Raw genomic sequence first — 22,072 nt, forward strand, 5'->3', positions numbered from 1 at the left:
GTATAAAGTGATATCAGAAATTCGAGTTAATGAACATTCATTTCTTTTATTTTTTGGCATTTTTATGTGTTGTTACCTTTTTTGCCACTTTTGTGTTATAAATCTAGCCAGAATCACGATCTCTTTCGATCCTAATGGGATAAAAAATGTCCCAGAGTTTTTTTCCTATTGTGTTACCATTTCCCCATATACTTTGTATGGCGCTATGGCGGTAACAAAAAGGAAAGTTTGAAAAATTATAGAAATTTTTGGACACTTTTTTCTCCTATAAGGATGAAAAGGATTCGCGATCCTGACTAGAAATAACACAAAAGTGGCAAAAAAGGTCACAATATATAAAAATGGCAAAAAATAAAAGAAACGCTCAAATAATACTGATAATCTCAGTACATTTTTTCGTCACTGTTAAAGTTAATCCAATACACTTAGGCGAGATAAATAGACACCAATTCGGAACGCAATTTTGTATACAGATTACCAGTCTTTCTTTATTAACTGGTCTCTGGTGATAGTAACATTAAGTTTCCATGTTAACTTTCATTTTCCATCCTCAGTCTGGTGCTAAGGCAATAAATAGTAATTTCTATATGACAGTTGTATCTATGTGATGAACTATTTTTTATAGTGGCATGATACATGTAATGTGTTGTGAGACTTGTGAGATCCAATGTAACTTTAAATAGTAAAATAGTAACAATATCTAAATGTGACGTTCCACGGCAAAAGGTACCTTATGGCGTCTGGCGCTTACGTCCCATAGCGCCGCAATAATATTGCAGCAGCGTTAATAATAGCGTAAGCGCCAACGGCCATAAGGTACCTTTACCCGTGGGACGGCACAAATCGTTATAAAATATAGTAAAATTCATGTAGTGATATCCCCTAGCCGCCCAGACGTCAAAACGTGCCAAGTCAAATGCAACTTTGATTTGTCAAAATAAAGATTCAAATTGGAATAGAATGGGAGAACTTTTAATAGGCCTCTGGGCGGCTAGGGGATATTCCAATTCCCACTGCCAGATTGTTGTGTACAAATCAGATGGTGCTGACGTGACGTCACAAAATGGAAAGTAAATACACATAACTTAATTACATAATTTATATGTGACGTTCTTCTTGATTGACTTAATGATTTGTAATTTATTTTATTGTGGTTTCTGCTATTTCAATTATTTAATTTGATCGCATGACATTATGTACCTATTATAAGTTTTGCATGCTCAATTGTGAGTAGAGTACACTGTACTACTAATTTTAAGTCACCATCTACATATTCACTGTATTCTGGCAAATAAAGAATTTGTATTTGTATTTGTATTTCGCAAAAAGGTACCGTATGGCGGCTGGCGCTTACGTCACATAGCGCCGCAATAATATTGGAGCTGCGTTAATAATCGCGTAAGGTACTTTAGCCGTGGGACGTCACATATTTCATTGCAATATATGTAACACAATAGGAGATTAAACTAAGATATGATTTCTAAACATTAGTTAAGGCCTTATTTTTCTGCAATTTATATAGTCTTTTGTGTAACGGAAAATATTAAATTTGTGGTAGAGTTAGACCAAGAAAAGTCTGCAGCGATTTTATTTTTTAGTTTAGCCCACGAAGTGCAAGTGTTATTTTAAAAGTAAAACTTCTATGAAATTAAAACGTATAAATAACACTTGCACTGCGTGGGCTATCAAAATCGCTGCAGAATATTCTTAATCTGACTCTAATAACTTCCGTTACACAACAGAATAAATTTAAATGTAGACAATTTAAGGCATTAACTAGCGTTATTCAATCAATCAAATTTTGATTTTTGGATTAAAAATAAAAGGATAAATTACAAGTTATTCATGAATGTGTATATTAATTATTACTTAAATTAGATATTATTAATTATTTTGGCTTTTATGGCGATATCTTATGAAGACTGAACCCGTCGAAGAAATTAAAGTGATGCTTTAGCTGCTTATAGATATTATTCTGAATAAGTAACGTATTTACAGAAATATAAATGGCAAGCAATGTGTCTGTATTTTAGTATATTGCACTGAATATTGGTGAAAAATTCGCATTTATTATATATTATTTGGAGTGTTTTTAAAAGGTAGAGATAGTCTGTGATTGAAAGATATAATCTGACAAAAAAGAGTAGAAATGAAAAATTGGCAATACTGTATTGTCTGTCATATATCCCTTTCAAACTAAAATATATATAAGAAAACGGGACAACTTTTTAATTTCTACTCTTTTTTTTTCAGACTGTAAATACCAAATTCTATTAAAGTCAGGTTTTCGTAATCTATACTTTTCTAAAGTACATAATTCTCATCATCTCAAGACATGTCGGACTCTTGGAGGCGCCTTGGAACATTAGAAAAGGATAGCTGTTATATTATGCGGTGATAAGTGTTCCACTAATTAATTCAAGTATTCCTTTCAAAAATTCCTGTTTTTTTATTTTGACCCAGTGTTATTGTGTAATATGTTGAAATAGAATTAACATAACGGTAAATTGTATAATAAGAACACCCTGTGTTACTTCTGTTTCTCCATAGGTTTTGCTAAGTGAGCTCGAAAAGTACATAACTAGATGTGTAGCTGGTCAAGCAAATCTTGTCAGTAAAAAAAGGCGCGAAATTCAACTTTTCTATGGGACGATATCCCTTCACGCCTACATTTTTCAAATTTGCCGCCCGTTTTTACTGACAAGATCTGCTTGACCAAGTATAAATAGGTACAACCAAAGAATAAATGTGACGTTCCGCGGAAAAAGGTACCTTATGGCGGCTGGCGCTTACGTCACATAGCGCCGTAATACTATTGGAGCGGCGTTAATAATCGCGTAAACGCCAATCGCCATAAGGTACCTTTACCCGTGGGACGTCACAAATAAGTGCGTTTCACTATTCAGCTAATGTGATGTTTGGTTGGTTATAATATAATAAATAAGCTTATTATATACTCAAGACTGTGAAACATTCACATATTGTTTAAGTCATTTGTAGGAAAAGATACTTAAATGTAAATGGTCACTTTATAACTTAAGTTTCTTTGGTCCCTTAGTGACGCGGATGTTTTTGAAAATACATCAAATTTAAACTTATCTTTTGTTTTATTTTCCCAACGCATTCACTGCCCCCCTCTTTTTCTGGACATTCACCAGGTGCCGCACTTTGCTGTCACTATATATTATGAACGCATCTGTGCGTCAAAGGCATAGGGTGAAAGTCACGGTGACGCATATATGTGTCGGTGGCAGTGAATGTGTTAACCTATTGACATACTTTAACTACCACCAAGCTATAATATAGTCAGGCAAACCCATTTTGTCAGAAAATAAGAAGTAAAAACTGTAGGTACTCAAACTCATCCCTTTTTTTTGGGCGCTGGGGGCCGATTTTTGAATTTCGACCGCTCGATTTCGTGTATTTCGTTCAATAATATCTCCAGTACCCGGCATTTAAATTCTACTATTAGAATTGAAAACGAGTGATCAATACCTCGATTCCTAATTTCTATCGCTCGTATTTCAAAAATTAGCATTTCGCTGTTTTCCACCGATTTTAGAATGACGAAATCGAACGCTCGAAATTAAAAAATCGGCAACTTGTGCTAGTACTAGCGCATAATCTATCCAATTCTATCTACGAATTAATAATTATTGAAATAATACAGTCCCCGGCCAAACTATATGAAGGAACTATTCTTAAATTCATTCTAAAATCAATAACAATGGATCTTTTGTATTCGCGAGTTTTCTAGAAACTTCAAATCCCTCGTTCCCGCGTTATCGAGAAGAGTCTTTGTCTCTTTCCGACATACGTAAACACAGATAGCGCTATCTCGTACTGTTGCCGCAGATTAACGATTCATGACGTAAATGGTCGGTGATACCAGACTAAAAAGTAAAATTTCTGCAAATGAAGATCGGGGCAACTTTAGGATAAATCCGCAATTATACCAGAATTCATTTTGATTTATTTTACATACCCAAGTAAATAAATAATAATTAAGACACTGATTTAGAATAAAAAAACCGAAGTAGATAAGAGCAGAAGAAGAGTAAGAACACTAAATGATTTTTTTATACTAAAATAAATATAAACAGATCAGTTAAATATCAACTATCCTGTTAACACGATGAATCCTTGTTACCTAATTATAAATTAAAGAATTAGAAATGCGCTTGTAATACTGCTGAAGTTGCAAACATCCATTAGGATGTGATGTCCGCTTTCCACCAGGCGAGCTGTATGCTTGTTTGCCACCGGCGTGGAGTATAAAACATTATATTATGAAGTGTTGTGTTGGAAGAAATTGTATTTTATTTCATTATAAACAGCAAAATAATTATTCACATAGACTCGTACCTCATCTGATCAAATTGTATGAGTTTCAATGTCACTGTACTCACTGTTTTAAATAAATCTAGAGTCTCTAGACACATTATCAATATTGTTATCTATTTTATTCCGTTTAATTTATTTACTTTATCTTAATAAAATTTGAACATAATATTCTCAATAGTTAAGATTTTTTTATTCACCTGATATTACTACAATATCAGCCATCGCTTTCTTACTCACTGGAAATTGATTGTCTATCTTGCTCTACAATCCCGAACAGTCGAGAACCGGCATCGACCGCATTGGCCGCCGAACAGCTGCCGAGAAAAATCTAGAATATTCTGGGCCGTGATTGGCCGTTAACCGAGGGGTATATAAGCCGCGGTGCGTTGGCGGGAACTCAGTATTAAACTAAACACGAAAGCGAACGAACGAAGTTGAGTGGTGAAAACCTCTCGAGTTATTACGACATATTTCTTGCATCAAGAAGTTATTGAAGTTAAAACAATCTAATCAAAATGCCAGCTGTAGGAATCGATCTTGGAACGACTTATTCCTGTGTGGGAGTTTACCAGCACGGAAATGTGGAGATCATCGCGAACGACCAGGGCAACCGGACCACACCATCCTACGTCGCATTCACGGACACCGAGCGACTCATCGGCGATGCTGCGAAGAACCAAGTCGCACTAAACCCCAACAACACGGTGTTCGACGCAAAACGGCTTATTGGACGCAAATTTGATGATCCGAAGATTCAACAGGACATGAAACACTGGCCGTTTAAAGTCGTCAGCGATTGTGGGAAGCCTAAGATTCAGGTTGAATTCAAAGGGGAGACGAAGAGGTTCGCGCCGGAGGAAATCAGCAGCATGGTTTTGACGAAGATGAAGGAGACTGCAGAAGCTTATTTAGGCTCAACGGTGCGGGACGCCGTCATCACAGTCCCGGCTTATTTCAACGATTCTCAAAGACAAGCTACAAAGGACGCGGGTGCAATAGCAGGTTTGAATGTTTTGAGAATTATTAACGAACCTACCGCCGCTGCGCTCGCGTATGGCTTAGACAAGAACTTGAAAGGCGAGCGAAATGTCCTTATTTTCGATCTCGGCGGTGGAACTTTCGACGTATCCATCCTTACCATCGACGAAGGCTCCCTGTTCGAAGTAAAAGCGACCGCCGGCGACACCCATCTAGGAGGCGAGGACTTTGACAACAGACTCGTGAATCACCTCGCAGATGAATTCAAGCGGAAATACAAGAAGGATTTGCGAGGTAACACTAGAGCACTACGTCGCCTGAGGACGGCCGCCGAGCGAGCGAAGCGCACTCTCTCATCCAGTACCGAAGCGACGATAGAGATAGACGCGTTGTACGAAGGCATCGACTATTACACTCGCATTTCTAGAGCGCGTTTCGAAGAGCTTAACGCTGACTTGTTCAGAGGAACTCTAGAGCCGGTAGAGAAAGCTCTACGCGACGCGAAATTGGACAAGAGCCAAATCCACGACGTAGTTCTCGTCGGCGGCTCGACTCGCATACCGAAGATCCAGAACCTTCTACAGAACTTCTTCGGCGGCAAGCAGCTGAATCTATCAATCAATCCGGATGAAGCTGTAGCGTACGGAGCGGCAGTCCAAGCAGCCATTCTCAGTGGATCCAACGATTCTAGAATCCAAGATGTTCTGTTGGTCGACGTGGCACCATTGTCTCTCGGCATCGAGACCGCCGGCGGGGTCATGACCAAAATCATCGAACGCAACTCTAAAATCCCGACCAAGCAATCCCAAACCTTCACAACTTATTCCGACAACCAGCCAGCTGTCACTATTCAAGTTTATGAAGGCGAGCGTGCTATGACAAAAGACAACAATCTATTAGGCACGTTTGACTTAACCGGGATACCGCCTGCACCTAGAGGAGTTCCTAAAGTCGACGTCACCTTCGACATCGACGCTAATGGCATCTTGAACGTTTCTGCGAAAGAGAACAGCACGGGACGAAGCAAGAACATCGTCATCAAGAACGACAGAGGTCGTTTGTCTCAAGCGGACATCGACAGAATGCTAGCAGAGGCAGAACGATACAAAGACGAAGACGAGAAGCAAAGGAACCGAGTAGCAGCCAGGAACCAACTGGAAGCTTACGTCTTCAGTGTGAAGCAAGCTTTAGATGACGCGGGTGACAAATTGAGCGAGCAGGACAAGAATACGGCTCGCAGCGAGTGCGAGGAGGCGCTACGATGGCTGGATAATAACTCGCTAGCGGAAGTCGATGAGTATGAGCATAAGTTGAAGGAGGTGCAGAGGGTATGCGCGCCAGTTATGACTAAGATGCATGGTGGCAACCAAGGAGGTATGCCCGGCGGTATGCCAGGAGGTATGGGAGGCAGGAACGACGGTCCCACCATCGAAGAAGTCGACTAAACATCTAAATAAATATCTATCAGGATTTTCAGCCATGAATTGTAAGCCTAGGAAAAGCAGAATCGAAGGCTCCACAATCGAAGTCAACAGAACTACATAAACATCTATTTGAGTTTCCGAATTCATTTTATTCAAAATCTGGTGATATTAAGACAGTTATTTTTATTTGAATAAATGGGTTTGAGTTCCAAACGTAAATATTTTGTTTTATTTTACTATAGCAGTCTGTAGAAGCAAGTGTTTCCATAAGACTAACTACAAACTTTCCATTAGGGAATATATGGCGTACATAAAGGTACATAAGGGTTAGAGCTAGGCCCCGTCCACCACGACCGTTTTTCCGAAAAGGAAAGTACGGTCACAGTGGAAGAGCATCTAACCCCTAGACCCTCCGTACTTGCATTTTACGAAGAGAGTTAAATCAAAGCTAAGTTAGCAGCGATTTTGATAACACACTATCAAAATTGCTGCTAACTTAGTTTGGTCGTTTGGTCTAACTCTAGACAATAGACGAAGTTTTTCTTTACCTATATGAACTACTATGAAGACACTTTAGCTCAATAGTGGGACCGGATTTTTGCACTATAAGTTTTGATAATTCTAAAGTTGAAAAAGTGATACTTATCTGATATGGGACATATTTTTAAGCATATTTGCAATATATGATGAAAAGTTAGAACGAGCGTTAGATATAAATTAGGTATTTATATATTTTTAGTAATGATTTTTTAATATTGAATTAAAGTGCAATGTTTAAGTTCCATTGTTTATAATATGTATGACGCTTTATAATGTAAAATTATTAGAAATTTTTTTAACGTGCTTCTTTATCAAACTACAATTAGCTTATTATTTTGTCGATATTGAATTAAAGTTTAATAAATCCACAACAACATATCTCATTTTTTAAGTTAATAGGCAAGCTAAAAAGCTAGAAGAATAAGATATATGCTCTAGAATTAATATGCGTTTTTTGTCCTATAAGATCTAATATTGAATTAGAGTCTGTAAAAATAAGTCTATTACTATAAAATAATATACGCAGCCATATTATGGAAAGTAAGAAATTTCTGCGTGTAGCTTGCATTGTAATAGTAAAATCTAGTTAAAAAGGCGCGAAATTCATACATACGCCGCGCTGGTCCGTCAGTCGCCGGCGCGGCGCTCGAGAGCCTATCATAGCCTACCTATACTTCGCCCCTCGCCCCACCTCCCGCTCAGTAACACTGTCTGTCTTTTCTTATCATTCATTTGTTTGTTTACCGTGCACATGTATAAATTAGATGCGGACATTACGTGAAATTAAAATATCTTATTACGTAAAAATACCTACAGCTGGTCAATCAGATCTTGGCAGTAGAAAGAGGCGGCAAATTTGAAAAATGTAGGCGCGAAGGGATATCGTCCCATAGAAAATTTGTGTTTCGCGCCTTTTTTTAGTGACAAGATTTGATTGACCAGCTATATTTCATTATCTTGACTAATATTGTAATAAAAATGTACAAGATATTCACAACTATTTTTTACTATACATAGTTTGTAAAAAGAACGTCTCATTTCAAACATAGACAGAGAGAATCATCATACTATCTTTGACTTACACTAGTACTAGCACCCAAAAAAAAGGATGAATATAGTTTTTTGTTTTTATTTACTGACAAATGGTTTGACCAACTATACCTATTTCTGGTTCCTATTGTCATGTCCTGTCCTATTCAAGGTCAATATCATAATATGTATATTATAAACCAACTGCTCAATATTACACGGTATACATCCTGAATATACAATAAGGTAAGTGAGGCCACTTACCTTATTGTATATTCCGTGTGAGCCGTATATGCCTATATACAGCCCACCTTAAATTAAAATGGTTTTTTTTAATAAACAGGATATGAAGTATGAAAAACTCACTCAAATAGGTTTCTCATTTATTTAAGTTTCTTCATTATACCAAAATAGTTATAAAAATATTACGATACTCTTGGAAAATATACCTTAAAAGTCCTATTATGGGCCTTATTGAACACTAGCAGTGTATTACTTAATCCCGCAAAAAATAATCATTTTGACAGTAGGTAATAACAGATTTTATTGTTTTTAACTTAAGAGTTATACATATACAAATAACAATATTTGATACTTCATAACAGGAGGATTTATTTATAATACGAGTAAGTGAAAATAATTATTTTGGGCCTTAATAACTAAAGATATAAAAATTGTCTAGTTTACGCGAAAATAGTAGGTAACTAAACATAAATCTTTATTAGTTATAGTAGTATCATCTTTTAACATCTGGGGGCACGGCAGTGCCCCTGCCAAGACGAGCAAAGCGCAAGGGCACTATCTACCTTTTCTCGAAGCGCTTCGTCGTTTTTTGGAACCCTCATAACTTGGGGTTGGATTATACCAGATAAACAAAGTTCTCGGACTTATTAAGCATATCAATTGCATAGCTCTTATACTTTAGATTTTATTCATATCTAAAAACTTCGATTTCGTCACTGACTCACTCACTTGATGATCATCAATACCGGGTACTTCCTGAAGTCCTCTAAGAAGCTGAAAGGGTCTAGCCGTGTTTGTATGGGGCATCGGCCCCAGAAGCCAAATTGATTGCCGTTTTGCCAATTTATTAGGCCAGATGTAAGATGCTATTTCACCAAAAAAATAACCCTAAAATGCTGCAGGTTTTTGAGAAAATTAAAAAAAAAGAAATTTGGTTTTCATTTTTTTTTATCTAAACTACCGAACCGATTTTTTTGTAACTTATACACATTATGTAAGTAATCTAGATGAATTATTTAAAAAAAAATGGAGTTTCAAATATCCTTATAACTAGTAATATTTTCACTTTTAATTTTTCAAAAAATTTTTTTTTATATTTCCGAAATAGGGACACCCACCAATTTTGGGTATTTTATGTATAAATTAATGTTCTATAACATATATTTTATTCAAAAATATTCATTTGGCTCAACAGGGTAAAAATACCGTATGTATGTATGTAATGTATGAACAGACACAACTGGGAGAACTCCCGGTCCCATATCGACCACCGCGCCGCTCTGTACGAATTTGAATTTCGAACGTAACAAATTGCTAAAATGGACTATAATATAGCCTATAATAGCCGCATACAGCCAATAATAATAATATTATTATTATTGGCTGTATGCGGCTTGGTTGTCGTCGCGTCACGAAATTAAAAAACCGGCCAAGTGCGATTAGGACTCACGTTTCTAGGGTTCCGTACATAAGTCCGACTCACGCTTGACTGCACATTTCTAATAGGTTTTCCTGTCATCTATAGGTAAAGAACTATTTTGAGTATTTTTTTCAAAATTTTAGACCCAGTAGTTTCGGAATTAAAGGGGGGGAATGGTCATTTTTTGGCTATTTTCTTAAATAACTTCGAACCTATGTATTTTAAAATTATATAAAAATATGTCCATCTTTGGGTCACGAATTTACATATGTGTACCAAATTTCGACTTAATTGGTCCAGTAGTTTCCGAGAAAATAGGCTGTGCCAGACGGACAGACAGACGCACGAGTGATCCTATAAGAGCTTACGTTTTCCTCTAAGGACAGCGGGCTTTTTTCTATATAATCAATCGCATATTCTCGAAGCCGTTTGCAGATATTGCTAAGAACGTATAGTTAGACCGTAAAAAGTATGCAGCGATGTTGATAGCCCACGCAGTGCAAGTGTCATTTTAAACGTCAAACTTTTATGAAATTATGACGTATACTTAACACTTACACTGCGTGGGCTATCAAATACGCTGCAGACTTTGTTTGGTTTGACTTTAGTAATGTAACGATCTTGGAGATTTTGAAAATATTTTGTGTATAATCTCCTTTTTTTCCATTGCAAGATCAATATCAACGCAGCTCATATTAAAACGGAACTTTTTAGTGAGCCGCGTTTCCCGCCTTTTTATTTTTTTATTTCGTTACGCGACGACAAGCAAGCCGCATACAGCCAATAATAATATAGTCCATTTTAGCAATTTGTTACGTTCGAAATTCAAATTCGTACAGAGCGGCGCGGTGGTCGATATGGGACCGGGAGTTCTCCCGGTTGTGTCTGTTCATACATTACATACATACATACGGTATTTTTACCCTGTTGAGCCAAATGAATATTTTTGAAAAAAATATATGTTATAGAACATTAATTTATACATATAATACCCAAAATTGGTGGGTGTCCCTATTTCGGAAATATAAAAAAAAATTTTTGAAAAATTAAAAGTGAAAATATTACTAGTTATAAGGATATTTGAAACTCCATTTTTTTTTAATAATTCATCTAGATTACTTACATAATGTGTATAAGTTACAAAAAAATCGGTTCGGTAGTTTAGATAAAAAAAAATGAAAACCAAATTTCTTTTTTTTTAATTTTCTCAAAAACCTGCAGCATTTTAGGGTTATTTTTTTGGTGAAATAGCATCTTACATCTGGCCTAATAAATTGGCAAAACGGCAATCAATTTGGCTTCTGGGGCCGATGCCCCATACAAACACGGCTAGACCCTTTGGTATGTAAGATAGTTTTAGTACCCCCCATGCCCCCAGATACTTATTTCAGGATTTTTAATAGTAAATCACCCCCAACCCTTTAAATTAGGGCATGGAAGATTGTCATAAGCAACTTAAAAAAAGAAGTGAAATCCCACCAAAAACATTTTGATGTAAAATGTTGCCCAAACGAAACCATAAGGCTCGCACTGTCAAAAAGTTATCAGATCTCTTGCCAAGCTTCTAACTCTACAAGCCCTCTAACTTTACTAGCCCTACACCAAAAGTATGTGGCTTGGCCGTTTCATTTTTACAAGAACTACTGTAAGTATAATACAAAAACCGCCCAAATGCGAATCGGACTCGCGTTCCAAGGGTTCCGTACATTACACAATTTTAACAATATATATTTTTTTTAGAGAAAAGTGAGTAAAATGTCATTAAAAAACCCGTAGGGATCGGAAAACTAGGTACTTAAGTCCGACTCACGCTTGACTGCACATTTCTAATAGGTTTTTCTGGCATCTATAGGAAAAGAGCTAATATGTGTATTTTTTTCATAATTTTAGACCCAGTAGTTTCGGAGATAAGGGGGGGGGGGGGGGAATGGTCATTTTTTGCGTATTTTCTTAAATAACTTCTAAACTATTTATTTTAAAATTATGAAAAAATATATCTGAGGTTCTCACAATGAGCCCCTTAATTTGATATATAACAAGATATAGTGTTTTTTTCTTCTATTTATCATTCATCTCAAAAGTGACCCCTTTATTTGTGACGTCCCACGGTCAAAGGTACCTTATGGCGGGTATGGAGTTATGCATACCCCAGTAATCTACAATAAATAAGCTATCGATAATACAAAAGAAGAGATATGATTTTTTGAAAATAATGTTGTGAAATGAGCAACTTTACGATACAGAAGTTTTAAGTTTAGCCGCCTAAAAAACTATGTTCCTGAAGTAAGTTACATAGTTGACTACAAATAATAATACCTTATATATCTGAGATTTAAAAAATGTTGCGACTTGTTCTGTAATGCAAATAGAAACCTTTGATATCGACTGATTTATGTGTATACTAACCAGTCTCTTGAAAATAAAGTTTTATTTCATTTTCACGATTTATTGCAATGAGCTCTCTAGATTTAAATTTTATCTATTAGAAAACGACACTGAGAGACAGTTTAAGCAAAAAACAATACCGATTTAGAGGTGAAAATGTATTTTCTGACTTTTTCATATAAAATCAGATAATTGAATATTTTTACTTTTAATGTAACACACAATCAATTTTTCTGAGCACATAATATGAAAGAAATTCAGTCATTCAAATGAAATAAATCCTAAAACCCCAACTAAATACTATATTTAACCCCTTATGCCACTTTAAACTTACATAACAATAACAGTATTTGCTCCATACATTTACGAAAAGGTACCTTATGGAAATAAATCTAATAATACATCACTACAAAACATCAATCACATTGAAGCTTTTATCTTTTATGAATAGAAAATATTAATTTACATTAAACTGCCACAAATTTAATTGGTTCTTCGTCATAATAATCTTAAAAAAGACCAATAATTTGTATGTAATGAAAAGGTACCTTGTGGTTAAGTTACATGATGAGGCATGATGATGATGGAACGGTTAGGATAAACTAATAATATTTTGGGGTAAAGATATTATAAATCGTCTATTTCTTATCAATAATATATTTTGGTTGCCATTGAAGACAAGCGGCATTGAGGTTCAATGACCTTAGATATTCCATAAGGTAATGCGTCGGGTATTGGCATTTTTCAGCAAACCAATGGCTGATTTATTGCATGCGACCAAACCAAATGAAGATTATTCTAGTTAAGAAAGACTTGACGAGAGTAACTTTAGTATAATAGCAGGCTACTTGGATTTATAATGTCGGTCGATGTACGGTTATAATATTTGCTAGGCGCCCCAACCAGAACTGAAATTATCAAATTAGTTTTGCAGAATGCTAGAGTCTGGCTACTGAAATTTTACCTAAATTATTGGCGGGAAATTCAAAAAATCTTGGGCTGGTCACACTTTGTGTAGTAGGAATTATAGTTTTGATACTAGACAATATCTTTGATATTCTGTGCACAAATAAGGTACCTAAGGAAATAAGCTAAATAAACGTTTAAGTGCACTCAAAGTCAGCTCACATAATTTCTACCACTATTTAAAGTACAGTCAACGACAAACACACATGTTTACGTTCCAATATTTAGATTTTATAGATATTTTTCAGAACTTTTAATTTATCCGTTTCTTTATACACTTGTCCTATTTATGAGATTCAGGCATTAATAAATTCACGTACTTAATCAAAGTAATCGGCAAATGTTAGAACTAGTACTTAAAGTATCAAAATATTTATAGAGCACCAACCTCGTATTTTGTTTACATTTGGTTAGAAGTTGTAAACATTGCACTTTTTCATTATACAACGCTACACGTCGACTTCGCACATTGTCGTAATTATTTACGAGCTTAAATAATAGTTTGTGAACCTCACTCAGCATAGAAATTATTAATATTATTTAAAATAAACCCCATAAAAACCGCAAACAATTTGAATGAATGACATAAATCGACAACTGACTTTTAGCTTTTTTTCAAATCATAGACAATTGGTGATACAACAACGAAATATCTGTCAACAATTTTTGGCTAGCCAGACTCTAATACAGTTCTCTACCAAACTTCTTTTCCCGTATTGACTAGTTTTTTTGGAAATTTTCAACCTTTTTTCCATAAGGTACCTTTTTACTAAACTCTGAGACGACGTTACTAGGCTTATAACTAACTTATAACAAAAATAAAAACAGGTAAACAAACGTTACGCATTAAGGTTTGAGATCACACAATAAAAAAAAATTGAGCATTTTTTCACCTCTTTACAAAACATTTCATAACTCCGAAACTAGAAACCCTCATAAGGTACCTTTTCCCGTGGAACGTCACATTTGAATTTCTATTATTTACTTTACATGTATGTTCTTGGGTTATAGACTTACATGTGTATACCAAATTTCAACTTATTGGTGCAGTAGTTACGGAGCAAATAGGCTGTGACAGTCAGACAGCCAGACACACGAGTGATCCTATAAGGGTTCAGTATTTTTCCTTTTGAGGTACGGAACCCTAAAAATAATGAATTTAATAAATTTTTCACCTTATGCCCATGTGGCGGTAGCGAAACAGCCAAGCCACATATTTTGACTAAGGTGTAGAGTTAGTGAAGTTAGGGCTTGTAGAGTTTGAAGCTTGGCTCGACAAGAGATCTGACAACTTTTTGACAGTGCGAGTCTTATGGTTTCGTCTTAGCAACAATTTACATGAAAATGTGTTTGGTGGGATAATTTTTTACAGTATAAATATTTATTCGTAACAAATAAGTATTATATTAACATAATTTTGACAGTACATCTGGTGCTACATTACGACACCGGTGCTATAATAAGCACATTAAAACACTCCCTTTGGCCGTGTGTTAAAATTTGTCACTCGTTGCAAAATATCTATTTTTCGCACTTCTATCGTAAATACCTACCTATGTATTAACAAAAAAAGTCACTTGTAAATAGTTACTGCCTCTAAAAAGTATAAGTGCCGCAATGTTATTAGACTTTTTGATCTATAAACGTCTTTAGGTCAATAAAGCAAGTGATAAATTATTAGAGTTAGACCAAGAAAAAGTCTGCAGCAATTTTGACAGCCCACGCAGTACAAGTGTTATTTATAAGTCATAATTTTATAGAAGTTTCTTCAAATCGACCTTATTAATAAGAGATTAAAAATATTCAAAATTATCTTAAAATATTTTAATCTAATATTTCATCTCTTCTCTTCTTAGCAACAAGTACAAATTCAGAATAATTGGGAATAATAGCGAGCAACTGTTATTTTTGAATGCTGGGCCTTGTTACCCGCCGGGCCTGATATGCCTGCACTTCACCTACCTTATTTGTTTTACAAGGGGAAAAGTTGTTGATTAACCGCTCGTGCTAATATTGATACCCAAACAAGCGAAACATTTTTTTTATTAAATAGGAGGCAAACGAGCAGACGGATCACCTGGTGGTTAGCGATTACCGCCGCCCATGGACACCCGCAACACCAGAAGGGTTGCAAGCGCGTTGCCGACCTTTAAGATGGGGGTCTTTTAAGGTTTGAAGGTCGTATCGGACAGTTCATTCCACAGTTTGGCTGTGCGAGGCAGGAAGTACATTCACAAATTCAAACATTCTAAAATTGAAGCACGAGCGTAGCGAGTGGTTCGTAAAATTGAACCTTGAGCGTAGTGAAGGTTTCGAGGGACGAAGGTTAAATAAAATTTTCATCACATCAGCTCGTAAAGGCCCTCTTGATTTTTCGAAACGGATAAGAAAAGTGGCATTTAATTTGATGCAAATTTTGAGTTGTTTCCGTAGGTAAATTGGATCAGTTGGTTGGTAATATTGACTTTAAAATGATAAATATTGAATAACGTTAGTTTGAAATTGATTTTATGATAAAGTAAATATTATCGGAGATGATCGCTCTTAAAAAATATATGTCGCTAGTCATTTATAACCTAAAAGCGCCAAATTACGCAAAATTATATTGAAATGACACCTGTGTATTGAATTTGAAGAATACTTTAACAAGGGTAGTTATCTGTATGACAATGCACCTAAAATAATTTTCAAATGTATCTATTATTTCTATACTTAACACGATAACGAATTCTACGTAAACGAAACCGCGGGCAATCCCTAGTACATATAGAAATAAATAAGGGAAGGTAAGTTTCCATTAGTGTACTGTGTAAAATAACTATTTACCATTGATAATAATTTTATAAACGCTTTGCGTATTTTAAGGTCACCGCGCTAACCGCTAGCCCGCGACCGTCGATCGCTGCCTCCTGCCCCGGCGCACAGCGCGGCGCGCGAAAACGCCGCGCGTTTGAAATATAAGCTCGGAATGCATACTTACGTATCAGTATTTAGTGTCGCCGTGATTTTATATTTCTAATCTTTTGTGTGAGAAGTAAGATCTTTATTATGACCGTGTAATATTAACTCTACAGACTTTAATTCAATATTGGCTATACTGCTTAACCAGAAATCAATATCTAGACAAGCACATTGTCTACATTTCTAACTTTTTACATGTATACTAAGTTGATAGGTAATATCGTAATTTTGCAATATCAGCTACTCTAATTCTGTATTTACATAATAATTCGTGTTTTTACGTTCACCAGAAAGCAGCTGTTCCAGATTTCTAAAAACCGAATATTGTGAATAAATTAAAGTGTTATTGAATATGTTAAAGTTTTTTGTAACTTTAATTTTATATTTACATAGTTATTTAGCAAAAATTGAAATATTTAAATATGGCCGAACGCTCCACCTAAAATTTTCTAACTTTTTACATGAACGTTATTTAACATGCTTACAATAACATATCAAAAAAGAAAAAACTTTAATGTTATCAAAACCCATTTTTGTTCCACCGCTGGTCTAACTTGCCCCAACTGACTATCTATAATTATCCTATGTACTTATTTTAGTTTCAAAATTTTAATATACGTAGATAAATCGTCAAGCAAATCTTGTCAGTAGAAAAAGGCGCGAAATTCAAATTTTCTATGGGACGATATCCTGTCGCTCCTACATTTTTCAAATTTGCCGCCTTTTTCTACTGCCAAGATGCCCCTGTTTATCAAAAGCTTGTAACTTGTAATAGTTGTAATACAAATGGAAGTCCCTTTCTAACAAAAGCAGTCAAAAAGGGACTTCCGCTCGTATTACAAGTTACAAGCTTTTGATAAACACTAAACAGGACACAGGATATTACAGATGTAGAGACTACGGAAAGAGAAGAGTCGTGGAATGTATTGGACCTCGTACATTCCACGATTCCTCTCTTTCTGAAAGATTCTAATGAATAATTATAGCCGGTCAAATAACTTTGTCAGTAGAAAAAGGCGCGAAAGTCAAATTTTCTATGGGACGATATACTTTTGCGCCTACATTTTTTTTAGTTTGCCGCTTTTTTCTATTGACGGAAATGCCTTGTCAGACTATAGGTAATTATTTTCATATAGTACTTTCTATATGGAAAACAATTATGCACTTTATCCGAACTGGCCTCGGACCGGACCGTGGTCGGATTTCGGTAGGTACGCCCGTCTGTTATAGCTGTACGAAACCAAACCGAACGTCTTGTCACCAACTTGTCACTCAAGAGCCTAGCAACACTCACTGAAACGACGTTGTTACGTTATCTGTGGCACAACAAATCCGCGCTATCGAGGCGATTATTACTGTTTTGTACAATTTTCTCGTATATTTCAACAAATTTAGATCCGTAACTATCAAAATGTAAGTAATTAACTACTATACTTATATATTCAATAATATATTTTGCTTAATTGATGTATTAATTTGAGATTGTCTTACTTTTAGGGCAACCACGGCCAAGCCACGCTCGGAGATGACATTGGAAGAGTTAGCTAAGATTGAGGAAGAAGAATTCAGCACAGGGCCTCTGTCCGTGCTAACACAGTCCGTGAAGAACAATACTCAAGTTCTGATCAACTGCCGAAACAACAAAAAGTTGCTGGGCCGCGTCAAGGCCTTCGACCGGCATTGTAACATGGTTCTTGAAAATGTAAAGGAAATGTGGACTGAAGTGCCGAGGACTGGTAAAGGGAAAAAGGTAAGCAGATTCATTTGAAATAAAAGTCGGGGTTAGGTCTTTCAAGTATTGAAATTGTTTGAGGTTATGTTGGATGTTTGGTAAAACAAAGACCAGTGACGTATGTATGTAATGTACATAGTTGAATGTTGCTATGTTAATTATTATCAGCTATAACCGCGAGAGTCGAACTTCGCAAATTGCGGGCATTTTTCTCTGTCACTCTAATTACGCCTTCATTGGAGTAAAAGAGAAAGATCCCCGCAATTTGCGAATTTCGGTTTTCGCGGTAGCCCCTCTGTTCAAGCCCTTTCCCGCATAAGGGTGGTATTCCACCTGTCCAATTTCTTTGCCCAATGTCAGTGCGTCTCACTCTCTCATTAAAGCAAAATGCGAGATGCAATACACATTGGACATAGAAATTGGATGGGTGGAATACCACCTTAAGAGACCACCAGTGGGATGAATCTTTTTAATAATTTTGAATAATATTTTTTTTTTCTGAATAATATTGCTTACTTGTCCTGCATTGCAAATCCGAGTGCTTCTCGAGAATCGAGAAAAATATACCATAGGTTGTTAAAATAATAATTAGAAATCAACCAAAGGAAACCACTTACCCCCTAATTTTTTAAACACTACAAACCTCGATTAGCTAATAATTGTTTGTTCTTATCTGTCATTTTGACTTATGTATTTGTAAGAAAGGGATAAAACATAATTTAACTAAATCAGTCCCATAAAGTTTTATGAATAAGGGGGTTAGAATGCATCTTATGCTTTTGAATTTCATATTTTTACTTAATATTATTTTAGCTTGTGTCATGGGCAAATGTCGGACTATAGGGGGCAGTTTGAGGGCAAGGTAAGGTTTCCAAAAAAATCTTAACTTACGAGTATTATAATGTACCTAGTATTTGTAACATAGTTAATTAAATGAGTTACCTGTTATCATTTATTCATCTTTGATGTGTAAATACTCTTTGAAGTGATGACTGATAGCCCACTGAAGTGGCCACTTAAAAAACAAATAAATAGCTGACATGCATCATTATGACTGTTGTTCATACTTACCTATCATTTACACATACTAAGTACAAATACTTGAAAGTGAATTGATTGATTTGCGAACCTTACCTATCATTCTGACATGCCACGAAAATGCCCGCTGGAGTCCGACGTATGGTCATGGGCTTTTATGCCAAGTTGTTAAAACACTTAAATAAAAAAAATAAAAATAAAAACTATTTAGGTAGTTATGGTGGTCCTTCCTTGAAACTCAAAAATATATATTTAACATATTCTGACATAATTTTCAGGGTAAAGCCGTCAACAAGGACAAGTTCATCTCCAAGATGTTCCTCCGCGGAGACTCCGTCATCCTGGTCCTCAGGAATCCTCTCGCCACCGCAGCCGGAAAGTAAACTAAGTTTAAGGTACCAAAGTCATCTATTGTCGGACCGCAACACTTTTCCAACCCGAAATCTATATCTAAATGTAATTGAAATAGGGTCATTGTGCTAGTTTTCGCCCGGTTTTAGATGTCATCCTCTTTCCTTCATTTTATTATTATTTTCTCTTTATTTATTTATCGTCTTAGGTTAGGTATTTTTATAATATGAATATAAAAGTAAAATATAAAAACACTTACAAAACAATAAAAATACATATAAACACATTATAAAAAACCTAACCTAGGGTGCCGCCAGCAGCGGGGCAAGGCCCAAGCTACCGGTGGTCAGGGCTGCAGAGAGAGGAACCGACGTACTATCCGTACTTATTATTATTATTTTTATTATTTTATTTGATACACTAGCAGCTCTTAGAGCTGATGCGTGTATATCGAAGCACTTGTATTTTATTTTGCACTTTTTAAAGTTCTAAAATGTGTATCCAGTCTATTTTTGAAAGTGTTGACCGACGGTGCACTAACAACAGTATCTGGTAGAGAGTTCCACACATTTACCACACGATTCGGCAAGAAGTGTTTTCTAGGGTTACTAGCACACGGAGGTTTGACAAGTTTTTTAGAGTGTCCTCTCAACCTTACATTCTGACTTGATGTGTATAGGTCTTTAATATTTGGAACATTGTAGTGACCGGACAAGATTTTGTAAGTCTCAATAAGATCGCCTCGCTTCCTTCTCATCTCATTGCATTCTCTCTCTCATTGCTGCACAAATTGGACTTATTGCAATCCATAATATCTAAACAATTTATATATCTACATAAAAATAATATTTCGCAAGTAGCAAATTAGAAATGAAATGTATTATTTGCTAATCTGTCAACTGGACGGAAACTGACACCGGACGGTAAACTGACGCAATTACCTTATGTGGTGAATATTGAAATAAATTAGACTACAATAATTTTATGTTAACCAATATTTCTCATCAATTTTCATGTGGTTGGTTTGCAATGGATGCATTAGATGTAATTTTATAAGTCTCAATATAAGGTTTAAAATTATTCATATTTGTTTTATTGAAATCAAGCAAAAACAAACAAAGCTTATAAAGCAAAAAAAAATTGTAATCAAGGGGTATGATGGTAAAATTTAAACTGAGTTTTAAACTGAATATTAAATTTACTATAGGATAGTATTATGTCTACTCTACTGCAGAATAAATAATAGTACTACCATACAGATACAGAAGGACACTTCCTACAAAACTGAAGTTTGACAGCGGTTCAGAGACGAATCATGCTAGCGGTTCAGAGACGAATCTGTGGTTGTGCATGCAATAGGACGTCAGGTGGTGCTAACCCTAATAATTGCTCGGAGCAATGCTAAGCCGAACGGAGTCGAGTTTGCCCGAAGTCAGGACAGGAGTGTCTCCCCACTGACAACTTTTTTTTTTATGTACTTTGTTTAATGTTTTGATTTAAAAAATCAAATCTGGTTTAAAAAACTGGAACTAGGGTCCTAGGACTCCTAGGCTCATACCTACTTGCAAGAAACAATGATTTCTCTATAATACATTAGATATAATAATATGATTATGATTATCATCATAGTTTAAATATACAAGGAGAAAAGAAAAAGTATAGTTGAGCAAAAAATATTTTAATCTTTTATTTTTAATACAAGAGTTAATATTTATCAACACTATCAACAGTCAACCAGGTTTAACTAGATTCTTTAACATGCTTTAAAACATCCATTTAATGGGCCATGTTATACGAGCCCCGATGCAAATTATTTCGTCTAGTTCCACGCAACAATTTTGTTTATTTTAATAAATTTTACACATGAACATAAAATGACCCAGTAATGGGAACCATAATAGCAATGTTTAATGTAGTTTATTTTGATCGTATAATAAAATTGCATGAGACTTCTATTGCCAAAAAAAAGGACTTTTCAAAAACGTTGTCCAAATCATATTGTCCTCTCCTACAGCACTGCTGCATGCATGGGCTCGAAACAAAATTGTCAGTACATTGGCAGAGCCCTATTGCTTTCCCTAGTAATAGCCCTTTTCACATATGTTGTAATCCTACCCGTCAATAAAAAAACAAAAAAACATGATTTTTTCCTTTCAGTACAAACGGTATTTCTTGTGTTTGGATTTAGTTATTGCAGAATTTGCAGAGTATTATCATATAAAATTAAATTACATTAGTATAAGCATTAAATATTAGTAATTTTTAAACAAAAACATTATTTTCGAACAAACGCGAGAACCTCAAAAAATGGTCTCACTAGACGAAAACATATGCATCGGGGCTCGTATTTCATTATGCTACTACTTTAAAGTAAACATCCAACTATTCATGTATTAACTAATCTCTTCTTTTGCATTCCTTATACTAACTGACAATTCAAAAGATCAGACAGTTTGATAAATGAGGACACTAACTGATTTTTATTTTTGATATAAAAACATAGTTTTATTATATCCTCTTAAGGCCCAAGGTCCTACCTATAATACTTATTCAGTTCAATGGAATTTTAATCATATTCGATTGGAACAGAGTTGCTTTTGCTTTGTTTCGTCCAGTTTTTGAACAACGCAAAATGAACTCAATTTCCTGCATTGTGGGTTC

General features: G+C 35.4%; 2 protein-coding genes and 2 long non-coding RNA genes across 4 annotated transcripts; 2 read left to right on the plus strand and 2 right to left on the minus strand.

The window, feature by feature from the left end:
- Nucleotides 1-102: 102 nt before the first annotated feature.
- On the minus strand, nucleotides 103-3,074 carry LOC134675298 (uncharacterized). The gene is made up of 2 exons (XR_010099727.1): nucleotides 1,427-3,074; nucleotides 103-1,115 (listed from the first exon to the last, which is right to left on the minus strand). It is a non-coding gene; the product is annotated as an uncharacterized LOC134675298 (long non-coding RNA).
- Nucleotides 3,075-4,735: 1,661 nt separating this feature from the next.
- Nucleotides 4,736-6,965, plus strand: LOC134675160 (heat shock protein 68-like). Its single transcript, XM_063533342.1, has one exon. It carries the CDS (start codon nucleotides 4,860-4,862, stop codon nucleotides 6,765-6,767), a length of 1,908 nt encoding a protein of 635 aa, XP_063389412.1. The 5' UTR covers nucleotides 4,736-4,859; the 3' UTR covers nucleotides 6,768-6,965.
- A 238-nt stretch (nucleotides 6,966-7,203) lies between these two features.
- Nucleotides 7,204-17,925, minus strand: LOC134675022 (uncharacterized). Its single transcript, XR_010099672.1, has 2 exons — nucleotides 17,797-17,925; nucleotides 7,204-7,241 (listed from the first exon to the last, which is right to left on the minus strand). It is a non-coding gene; the product is annotated as an uncharacterized LOC134675022 (long non-coding RNA).
- Nucleotides 17,597-20,489, plus strand: LOC134675020 (probable small nuclear ribonucleoprotein Sm D2). Its single transcript, XM_063533171.1, has 3 exons — nucleotides 17,597-17,703; nucleotides 17,788-18,040; nucleotides 19,339-20,489. Coding segments are annotated over exons 1-3 (360 nt in total). The 5' UTR covers nucleotides 17,597-17,701; the 3' UTR covers nucleotides 19,444-20,489.
- The last annotated feature ends 1,583 nt before the right edge of the window (nucleotides 20,490-22,072 follow it).

The sequence above is a fragment of the Cydia fagiglandana genome, chromosome 21 (genome assembly GCF_963556715.1).
Source record: "Cydia fagiglandana chromosome 21, ilCydFagi1.1, whole genome shotgun sequence".
NCBI classification, from domain to species: Eukaryota; Metazoa; Arthropoda; class Insecta; order Lepidoptera; family Tortricidae; genus Cydia; species Cydia fagiglandana.